Consider the following 12,018-nt stretch of genomic DNA (forward strand, 5'->3'; position numbering starts at 1 on the left):
ATGTTGTGCTTATTCAAGGCATATAAAACACCCTTTACGTATATTCTGTTGTTGCTTCTGTCCTCTAAAGTGCAAAAAAAAATCAGCGCTTTTTTTAAATTCATAGTAGACCATGTGAAATATAAAGAAAACTTAAAAAAAAATTGTTTGACCTTCATTCTTGGGAAAGTTTCTTGCATTTAGAAGCATCGATCGCCCTCAGTAGGGCCCAATAACACAAGTTTACAGAAATAAAAAATGTTTCCAACCTTTACCATCATTTCTAAAGTCCTTTTTTCTGCTGAATTCGAAAATAAAGTTAAAACATCAGTCTGCCTGTATGTGTGCGCATATACCCTGTGGGGAAAATCTCTAGTTCTGAACTGGGGCGCTTCTAGTATATTTAGACCCGGTACTGGTTCGCGATAAATCTCTTTTGCATGCAATCAACTGGCGAATTTAACATGGCGATGTCCTAGGAAGTGTCAATTGCCCCCCGCTGCATCCCTTTTTCGATAGTTCCGAACTAGTCCTAAATTCTATAGTTCTGAACCAGTTCTAAAATCGACAGACGAAAGAAAAAAGTATCATGGTTTTTCAAACTTTTTGGTTCTTCCGTGTGTGCCATTTTAAGTTATTTTGGAAGAAATGTGTTTTCAATTTGAAATTAAATTTGTTTGAATGATTGTAAGAAATGTACGTTTACATACCTTTAGCTGTAGCTGAGTTTCCAGAGGTGCTCGCTGATATTTCTTAGATTCCAGACGGCCCCAAGATGTTAATATGTTAACACAAAGCTTTGTTTTGTATTACCAAGCTATGAAAAAGCATCTGCGAAGCGCAGAATAGAAGCGTATTTGAACGAAAAAGCCGCCGAACACATATCTATGTAAAGTAAACAAGCCCCCCGCTGCATCCCTTATTCGATAGTTCCGAATTAGTTCTAAATTCGACAAAAAAGATCTAGTTCGTTCTGCATCCCTTTTTCTATAGTTCCGAACCATTTCTAAATTCGTCACTTTAGATATCGATTTCTAGTGAAAAAAACCGAAATAAATTAGTTTTTTAAAAGTACCACTTTTCTCCGATTTTGGACTGGTGGGGATTTAGTTCATATCGGACTAGTTCGTTTTTGGCGACAAAGACCTAGTACGGAACTAGAAATTTGATTCACTAGTACGCGGTTTCCCTGCAGGGTATATATATATATATTCAATACAGTTTTCATCCATGAATTGCTAGAGATCTAACTTCAAATATAGAAAGAATGTATGAATCATTTGTCGGAACCGGTAAAATCGCACCGCTATATAATATGGCTTGCATATATCACATAAATCCCATATATTTTGGACTCTTTTATTTTGAATAATAAAACCATAACATTTATTGATAAATTTACTTATCAATCAAGAAAAGTCTACTAAGGAAATCTGTAAGGTCGGTGTTCTATAAGATATGTACAACAGATTGTTCAGATATGAGCTTTTGTGACATTTGTAAGCTTTTTACTAATAAATCGCCCAAGATATGCTGATGAAATCATGACAATCGGCCCACTATTACTTATAGCTCACATAAAGCTCATTATTCAGATAAGGGGTCTTTAATTTAGATAGCTAAAACACTTTTTTGTGAGCTGTTTACTTATAAATCGTAAAGTTTACTAAAAATGATCAAGATCGGTTACATATGTATAATGTATATCTCTTACACAACGAATCGTTTAGATAAGAGTTTTTGTGACATTTATATAAATATTTTTTTTTTGTGCCGGTGTTGTTATTATTGCACTTAAAATATGTACGTTAGAGCAGTAAAGCATTCAAAGCGTAGTCTTCTAATTCGAACCTGGAGTTGTTACACACAAAACCTGCTGATGAAAAACATATATATTTGGGCCTCAACACTTGTAGGTGGAAGTGTCAAAAGGTAGTCGTAAGCCATTTGAAGGTAATGATCCCTATCTCTTCCATTACGAAATACTTGAAATCCTAGGATTTTCGGGACCTAAAAAACACCGGGACATTGCCATCCCTTGATTGAAGCCTTCGACATATACGAAGTCAGCACTTTTCTTACATATTTCGTATTGATGTTAACACCGAAATAATTTTTTTTTTTTTGAAATTTTGTTAAATGCTATGCCTAGTTGTATATCAGACATACCCTAAAACTGCTATAGAGTACGTGAACTGTTTTCAGATCTCAAAAAAACCGAAATGTGGTAAATTTAGTCTAGGAATGATAGATAAATATTACATGGCGGATTTCTTGTCGACAGTCTAAAAGCTGGCTTTCAATCGGTTCTCTTTATGCAAAAAAAGGTTTGTCATGCAAATACATTTTGTGCTCTCTAAATAATAAAGTGCTCCAAAATCAGACTTTCCAGCAACTTTGTTTTAGTTTGTTTTTGTTAACGGATGTTGAAAATTTAGAATTTTTGCGGAACATTTTAACCGAAATTGATTAGCTTAGAGGCAGCTTTATCTGTACAATATAGCTTGATGTTAAGCATTTCCTGATTGGTGTTTACTTGCAGTCGATTTGTTCCCACAATTTCAAGCCCATTAGCAGTTCTTCTTTATACGAGTTCACTCGTTGCAGCTCAATATTCGCTATATTTTGTTTATTTTCACCAACAGCCAATTTTTCTTATTTCCTTAGTGGCCTACCAGACGCACCATAGACACTCGCTACAAAAATACATACTTATAAACGCTGTGTTTACCGAAGTAAATAAAAAAAATTTAGTAATATGAAGAAACAAACAAAAAAAATCAAACAATCGCCAAAATTATTTTTGCAACTTTTCGACTATTGCTGAGCAACACCCTAGTATTTCTTTTTTTATTTTTATGTAAATTTTATAGTTTGTATTAAATATAATAGTATATAAATATGTACATATGTATGTATCAAATATTTATACAAAGTATAAGCATTAAAATTAAAATTGTTGACTAATGTGACGCTAAAAAAAATTTGAAGACCTTTGAGTTTTTTCTTACCTTTTTTTTGGCGAAGAAGATGCGAATCTTTTTTATGGTGAATACTTAATCATGACGCGTGCCTGTTGTGGAAGGTCGTGTACCAATAAAATGACTTTGAATGAATTATTTGTATGTTCATTTGAAATTCATAGCAAGCGCAGAGAAGAAAGATTGAGACCAAAATAATGGAATTGACCGCAAACAAAAACAATGTTTTAATAGAAGAAGCGATGGAAAAATGCACCTTATCCGTGATGACTGCGGGAGCAATCTCAAAGAATACCACTTTGATTATGGAAGGAACTGTTCGATTTTGTTCGAGTTTGTCCTATGCAGATACTAATTATTCCCCTTTATATTGGAGTGGTAAAAATTAGAGCCAGCTGTCATTCAAAACGAATTTCTCAGGTTTCTAAAAAAATATAGTTTTCTTACAGGCCAACGTCGCATTTGAAATTTCGTTGACTAAGGGCCATTTTCTCAAGTAGGTTTTAAAATCTATCTGCCCTTTAAACACAAATTTTGTTTTGAAAAAATGTATTTAAATAGTTGATAAATTTTAAAACCTACATGAGAACACAGCAGTAAGTAACGTTCTCCAATAAATTCGCGGAATAATTTTTTAAGAGATTATTCGCACAACTTTTTTCGGGGAGATTACTTTAAACTTTTTTTTTCAAATTAAATTTCAACCGCTGCATTTAAACGTGTAACCTATATATTCTTATACGTTTGTATATATTAACTATTTGTTCTCCTTTTTGTTTGACGTTACAATGTTTTGACGGTTAGGGTCTGAGCCAAAAACAAAATTAAATTTTTATTAGTATATTAAATTTATTATACTAAATTTCCATATTTCATAATTTTTCAGATGTTAAATCTGTGCTACATTTACTACCTCTCGAAACTGACCGAATTCGCTGACACAATATTCTTTGTGCTGCGGAAAAAATCGTCACAAATAACGTGGTTGCATGTGTATCATCATTCGGTGACGCCACTGGAAACTTGGGTGTTAGTCAAATTTTTGGCTGGTAAGTAATAAGGATTTGATGACATACATATCGTCGTTCAAAGTGCAAAACCGCGTATCAGCAAAATGCAAAACCGCTTATGTGAACTTGTAAAAATTATTTTCTAGAGCGTAAAAACTTTCATATTTCAAAATGGTTCAAGAACTTATGTGAGCAAATCCAATTTTTGGCAGCCAATGTTAGTTACGCGGTTTTGTACTTTAAACGACGATATGTATGTATATACTATACTTATCTAAAAAATATAAATATAAAATGTTTATCACAAGAGAACTGGAGTAGAAAGTCCCTAAAAACAATTTCATAGCACATTAAGCGGTTCGATTTACATGTGTATGCACACTAGGGTGGTCCAAAACAAGTAAAGTCGGAATTTTAATGATTTGTAATTGTTATATATCGGAAAAACTGTTATATATATCGAAAAATATATATAAATATATTTTATTTTGAAAAAAAAAATATTTAGAGATCGCTCAAAGCGGTCAAAGTTTTTCATGTATTTTATATGGGGAAAAACCAATTTTTCATAAAAATGATATAGGTATAGTATTTTTGAAAATCAATGTTTTTTCGATCGGAAAACTTTAGTTCTCTTTAGGTGACTTTCAATAATAATATTGATTATTTAACTTCCTTGGGTTTTGGCGGACCTATAAAATATAGTTTCTATAAAAAATGTTTAAATAAATAATTGGGTATTACTACTGGGAATGTCCTGAAGAGAAACAAAGTTTTACGATCGAAAAATACTGATTTTCATGAATTCTATACCATTTCTACGAAAAGTTGTTTTTCCCCCATATAAAATACATGGAAAACTTTCAGCGCTTTGAGCGACAAAAAATAGTAGCATAATTGTTATTTCATTCTAATAATTTAGCATTGCTTATGCCGCAGCCTTCTCAATATTCTTTTAAATGGATTCGCTAATATTTCTTAACAATTTTTCGATATTTTCGCAGGTGGCAATGCGACATTCCCCAATCTGCTCAACAACTTCGTGCATGTTTGCATGTATTTCTACTACATGATGTCGGCCATGGGGCCAGAATATGCCAAATATCTGTGGTGGAAGAAGTATATGACTGAACTGCAAATCGTAAGTGCCACATTACGTAATAACTTAACCGAAAAAAAATTTGAAACAAAAATTTAACTATGCAAATATACACAAAAATTTACAAACATACATATACATATATGTATGTATGTATAAGTGTTAGTGCTAAAACATTTTTAACGAAATTATTTTTGTTCTCGTCTGCATTCACAAATAAAGCAGTGTGTACAAAAACTTGCGGTGGAAACTGGAAAAGTTACTAAGAAAAGCTAATAACTAAATGTAAAACTTGGCTTCGAGCGCAACGACCCAGACGGTGCTAGAATTGCCAAATCGCAGCCGTATGAGCACATTCAATGAAAAATAGTAATATTGTCGGAAAATAAATAACATTGCCAGAATATTATTATTTAAAATAAATGTGCAAAATTTGTAATTGAAAAAACCTGTTGGAAAATTCTGCTTAAACGAATAGCAAATATCAACAGTAAATGTAGAACTACAGCTGGCAGGAAAGACTTCAGCAATTTTTGTTTACTAATAAGTAAATATTTGTAGCCAAAAAATCGGTAAAGCTAAAAGAGGAAATAAGTATCAACTCAATAGCAACAAATAAAGGAATTCATTAGGACGGGTCACTCGGAAAGTAAAAAAAAATAAGTCTATGAAGCTTTTGTTGCAAAGTAATTTAAGCGGAAATATGGAAAAGTAAAAAAATATAAGAGTTATTCTTCGCCAAATGAAGCCCCCTTTCTCCAAAAGTCTTTTAAGTAGAAGAAATTGTTTAAAGGCTTCAAAATTGGGTAAAAAAATATTTTTTTAATACAATAGAAGAACAATGTTTGGCAACATGATTGGATTTACTAGAAATTTCTTAGGCATGGAATTTTGGGATTGCTGATTGCGAAAATAAATCAAAAATTTTTGTTATGAAAATGACCATTACCAATTAAAACGGACTAATTGCTACCGACCATACTAGAGGGTATCTACTGTGTGATTACATAAGTATACATATGGAAATATTGGAGTAAACAGTAGCATTTTTGGCAGGTTTTCTCCTCTATAAGTTTTTTTTTTGGTTGTTTGATATCTCTATGCGACAGTGAATTTTATACACAATAAAATAAATAAGTAAATATATTTGCGAAACTTTTAGAAAAGTGTCGTAAAACTGCATAATTAGCTTTTTCTCTGTCATCAGCATATTTTTTAAAGGAATTTGAAATTCAATTCAAAAAATTATTTAAAAAATTCAGTGCAATGTATGCAGAATAACAATGTGGGTATCAAAAAAATTTTGTGGAATTAATATAATTAAAAATTATTTAATTTTTCTGTGCATGAAGGTATGGAAAATGTTCTTTTACAGTTTTGTGCTTGAATAACTTGGAAAATTTCCAAATTTTATTTTTTTTGAAAAAACTTAAATGTTAAGGACTAATATACACACGAGTTTCGTCCTCCTAACATTATTAGCTTAAAAAAAGAATTAATTAAAAATGCATTTTCAATACCTATTCATTATTGTAGACTAAAAAAAATGTAATATTTTTAAATGCTTAAGAATTCTCTCTTTTATTTAGTGCCTATATTCTTATTTTACATTGCACTGATTTTTAAAATAATTTTTTGGTTCAATCATATCATTAAAATTTCAAAGTCCCTTTAAAAAAATTCTGAAGTCGGTGTGAAAAACTAAAAAATACAGGTTTATTAAATTTGGCCCACAGTTCCGTGAGTATTTTGATCGCTTCGTGTGATTTGATTTTTTTTTTGCTGTCGCATGGTGTATTGCATAGAATCGTTTGCGAAAACCTTATACTACGTTTTGAAGATAAGTAACGATACTTTAAAATAAATATGCTCCAAGTTTGCATAGCATTTTACTTTGTAGAATTGGGTATTAAAAGTCTTCATTCCAAATCAGTTTAATTTCAAAAATATTGATCGTCCACTCTAGTACTCATACAAATTCATATTCATAGAAGTCCATTGATGTGCCACGTAAATAGTTGATGACTTCTATGATAATGTCACGCTAACACGCCAAAAACGGGCATTGGCCAATCGTGTGTTTGCTGCAAGCAAAGTTAACTTAGTAAAACACTTTGTTCTCTCGCCACAATGTAGTAAGTAAGTTGCTTGCCATGTCGTTAGTTTCTACGTACACGTGTGCACTTACATAAATATGTATGTATGTGTTTGCGATTTGACTTTATTTGGCTATCTAAATTTTGGCAAATAATTAAGTGAAGTTAAACAACGCTAACAAGTTGCCAAGAATAATGTCATTGACAGCAGACAAACCCTCGCAGTGCAGCTTACACTTTATGGCGATCTTTAAGCACTCTTGGCACTGCGAGACGTGGTCGACGTGTCGGCGCGGCGAAGAACCTGCTGAGATACTTGCGCTAATCGCCGATTGCATACCTGGTTGGTACACATGCAACTATATGCAGATATGTTTTTTTTTGTTTGAGATTCTAAGCTGCATAGTCGCATGCTAGCCATTTGAATTGGCATTGGCAAAATTTCGTGTATTTAATTAATTTTATTTTTAATACTTTGTCAACTGTTGTGTCTTCAAGCGCAAATAAATCCAGTTCTTAGCTGTTTGAACTGCCAGTTTACCGCTTTTTATAACATCTATAATACTTTCGTCTTTCACACAAACATCGGATTCCAAATCATATATTTTAATCGATATTCACGTTTTCGTTGTACTTTTGCTTGTGGGGCTTTCTAAAAAAAAATTCTTGTTTGCATTTGAAAAACACGTAAATAACACTTTTCGTATAAAAAAGCAATGTTTTGTGCGTCATTCAGAACATCTTCGTCAAATAATATATGAGGGCGATCGCCTTGAACTTTTTATCTCTGAATTGTATATAATATTTCGTTCATTTAACCCCGACTACTGGTTGGGGGAACGTTTTTTGGTTGATTGTTTTGTCACTTCATAACAATGTTTAAATTTTTTAACTGTCGGTATCAATTATAATTTTTAATTAATTTAATGCATCGCACTCATAATTAAATTTTACACTAAACCGGCAACTCCAAGTGGGGCTTTGCATATTTAAATAACTTTAATCTCATTTTTGAAAAGATTTAAACTGGTTGAGTTCCACGATCTTGGACAAGCAAGCCAAATCGCAAGTATTAGAAAGCATTCTAGCGGCGCACATAAGGACAAAGTGGCTAATTATGGCGACAAAAATAAAAAAACAAAAGTCTTTAAATCTTATCACACATACCTTTCTAATACTCCTTATAAACCAGTCCACAATGTAACACACAAATTTTGACTTTTAACGGAACGCAGAAGCGTGCGTCGAATTAAATAATTTTTCTAAAATCCAACAAATTGCTAATGTAAATACATCACGAACTCGTTCCTCCTTTTTACTCCATATGTATTTGACAGATTTCAATGAAATTTAGTATCCAGGGGGTTTCGTTGTCAATGATTTCGAAATTGATATCAAATTTTAAAAATTCAATGACATTTTGATTTTTGAAAATTGAGTATCAATTTCGAAATCAGTGACGACGAAGATTTCTGGATACCAAGCTTCATAACAATATAGACATTTTTTAAGAAATCTTCAGCCGTATTGGATCCGCCATTTTGATTTTTGAAAATTGAGTATCAATTTCGAAATCAGTGACGGCGAAAATCTTTGGACACCAAGCTTCATAACAATATAGAATTTTATTAAGAAATCATCCGCCATATTGGATCCACTATTGTGAATTTTGGAAATTTAATTTAATATTCGAAATCAGTGATGATGAAAATTCCTAAGTACCAAACTTCATTGAAATCTGGCAAAAACATGTGGAGTAAATATTTTTGTTCTCCTATATTGTCGATTCGTCCCTATGTGCGGCGTAGAGGTTCCTGTTTTGTAATGAAAGCAGCTATCATCGCCTGAATTAAACACAATATAAACATTTTAATCGGCTCTCGCTGAACTGCGGGGAAACTACAACTTTCTGATCCACGTCTATAGTTACCCTGTATGCAGTTAGGGTAAGGTGTTGCATCTTTTCAAAGGTCTTACTTATATCATGAGTATTATTCCTTTGTGTTACCACGCCGAACGGTAACTGGTAGGTTTAGGTTAATCTTGGTTAACGTTGCCAGTTGAAGTTTGATTTAAGGCATTAAAATATACATCACAAGGGATGCTAATCCTGGAAAGCAATTGGAAAATTAGATTACAGGTGTCTAAATCGAAATCTAGCAAAAGCTAGACGGTCTATGAGGAAATGTTGGGATCTGCGAGAAAGAGGGTCCAATGTGCTATTTAATTGAACTGCGAGTATGCCAATCGGTCAGTATCCTGTGTGTACATCCCACAGAAGCCTCAGCAGATGCCTAAATCGCGCCTTATTCACCTTCGGTTAAAACGACCTTCAAGTGGCCCATGTCAATGGTTTTCTTCAGAATTCGCCGAGTCTACGCGCAATCCATCTGCCCAAGAGAAGTCCCCAAGTATGTAGTCAAAGGAACTAGCACAGTATCTTTTCTAGCTGATGCTGGCTCGTGTGTGGTGTGGTTTCCTGCGATATCACTTCCATTAATATTATTGATATTCTCATTCACCACTTTCACTGTTCCACTTTATGTAGGTTTAATTAACCGATATACAACTTTGGAAAAAATGTCAGTAATAATTTTTTTGTTCTGTGAAAATCTGCTTTTATATAAAAAAAAAAATGGGATTTTTCGACACGCAGAAATCAAACTCAACTTTTTGTTGACTAAAAGGGTGATATGACTTTCCATACATATTACAAAGTGCGACACAAACGAAAAAAATTTCAAAACACACGAAATAACATACTCACGTAACTAGGGGCCAAATATAATAAAACTGTGTTTTTAGCTTTTCTCTCTTTTTTGCTTTTAAAGGACTTTGAATCTTGAAGTATATGAAAAATTAAAAAAATTATTTAAAAATTTCAGTGCTATGTAGACACCCAATAAAGAGAAAATATTGTAGAATTGAAAAACATGAAATTTTTTGGTGCACAGGGAGTTTTCTCTTTTATTTGACACCCATATTGTTATTATTCATTGGACTGAATTTTTTTATAATTTTTAAATTTATTTTATTAACTTGAAATTTCAAAGTCGTTCGTTCTTTCAAATCGAGACTTCAGAGATAAAAACTAAAAACGCAGTTTTACTATAATTGGTCCCGAGTTTTGTGAGAATATTAATTTTTGAGTGTGCGCAAAATTGACTGTCGCACGCTGTTATATGGTATCTACATTTTTAGACTACCTGCCAGGATATAGTTATTTTTAAAAGAAGGGTTTTGAAGATCTCGGAAATAATTCTCTTGTACGCTTAATAACCAAAAATGCTCAGAATCAATTTTCAGGAAGTTGCTGATAGCCTCGGAAACAGTTGTAGTGGAATTATTTTATTTATTATTTATTACAAATTTTCGACGAAAATGCTACAAATCTAGTCTACCGAGCACACTTTTGGCAAATAAACGTGCAAGAAATATGTAGTTCCGATACTAGCAAGTCAATATTCTTATTAAGTCGTATCGAGAAATTCCTTGTCGTTTAAGGAATAAAGGGAATGTCGCATTTTACTAAAGCCAGCCTTTCGACATAAGCTACTTTTCCATACGAACACAGAAATACTAATAAAAACCTAGAAACATTTCTTTCTGTACACGAACAGTGCTTGTATTTAAAATAAATATTCGTAATAAAACATTTATTTAAAAAACGAAAACACATTGCGCTTTATTTTTTCACCGATATAATAAAAAAATATACATATATATTTACACTTCACAACTTCTTAAAAAATTTTTACAACAATTTAAAAATACACAAATTCAAATAAAATACATTATGCAAATAAACCTGATTTTGGTACTTAGCGAGATTTGATTAAAAATATAAATATTAGACATTTGTATTTAATTAACAGCAATAAACGTTTACATTATCCACTAACAACAATAAAAGATAACAAAATACAGACTCGCATATAACACGCCTGTCAAATGTACGCAATATTTATTGCCACAATTATTATTTACGAAGTTAGTATGCAATGGCATTTCTGCATTGATAAATATGATTTTTGAAAAGTGGTTATTTATTTTGCTTTTTAGAGAAAACCATCTAGGAGGAAGCATCGAAAGCGCGGGTTGTCAGTTCGACACCTTAACCCACTAAACCATTTGACGTTTTGTAATTTCCGATCCCAAAGCTCAAATTTAATCCACCGACTGTCGTGGTCTTGATTTGGTAACTTAACTTGCCCGGCTCATTTGTCGAGCACCACAAAGAAGTTTTTTTTCTAAATTAAGTATTATCGGTATGCAGCAATTTACTGCGATTATTTCGATTTTAGAGGCAGCAACTTTTCAGGGATATGGGAGTTTCGTATAGCCTGATGTTCCCAATGCATAAGCGGTTGCTGCTAGTCTCACTTTTTGGTCATATCTGCGCCTCATTGGCTCACTGTTTCGGAGTTGCTGCGTCACTATGGCTGATCCCTCCTCAAATGAAACTTGCTTTGCCGAGTGAAAAAAACAGGTTTATAAAGTAAATTGTCTCAGGCCAATAAAAATAGGGCCGTGGTATCAAATGGAATTACTAATCCCTATTGTAAGCTCACTCTGGTACAAACCACTTTGCTGTGAAATCTCTGTTAAGTGTGCGTATTTTTCTTCAATCTAATTAGGCAGTGCCACGTAAAAGATCATATAAAGCTACTTAAGGCCACAGATGTGTGTTTATTTCAAAGGTAGGCCAAGAGTCCTCGCTGTTTCATAGATTTTAGTTTTTTTTTTGCGTCATAATTCTTGACCTTAAAAGTAAACACAAATCCATCTTTCATTTAAGTACACACAAATCCTGTCCTAATAACTTCAGCAATATCTGGCATGTTCTACATAAT

At 32.6% G+C, this 12,018-nt stretch overlaps 1 protein-coding gene across 1 annotated transcript in view; it reads left to right on the top strand.

The window, feature by feature from the left end:
• Nucleotides 1-12,018, top strand: part of LOC118738434 (elongation of very long chain fatty acids protein 7) — a 60,991-nt gene that overhangs the window by 28,327 nt on the left and 20,646 nt on the right. Inside the window, exons 4-5 of the mRNA XM_036469370.1 lie at nt 3,847-4,009; nt 4,975-5,111. Of these exons, the coding sequence (XP_036325263.1) occupies nt 3,847-4,009; nt 4,975-5,111 (300 nt within the window). The remainder of the gene's footprint in view (nt 1-3,846; nt 4,010-4,974; nt 5,112-12,018) is intronic.

The sequence above is a fragment of the Rhagoletis pomonella genome, unplaced genomic scaffold (assembly GCF_013731165.1).
Source record: "Rhagoletis pomonella isolate Grant_MI unplaced genomic scaffold, Rhpom_1.0 Rhpom_scaffold_00004, whole genome shotgun sequence".
NCBI lineage: Eukaryota > Metazoa > Arthropoda > Insecta > Diptera > Tephritidae > Rhagoletis > Rhagoletis pomonella.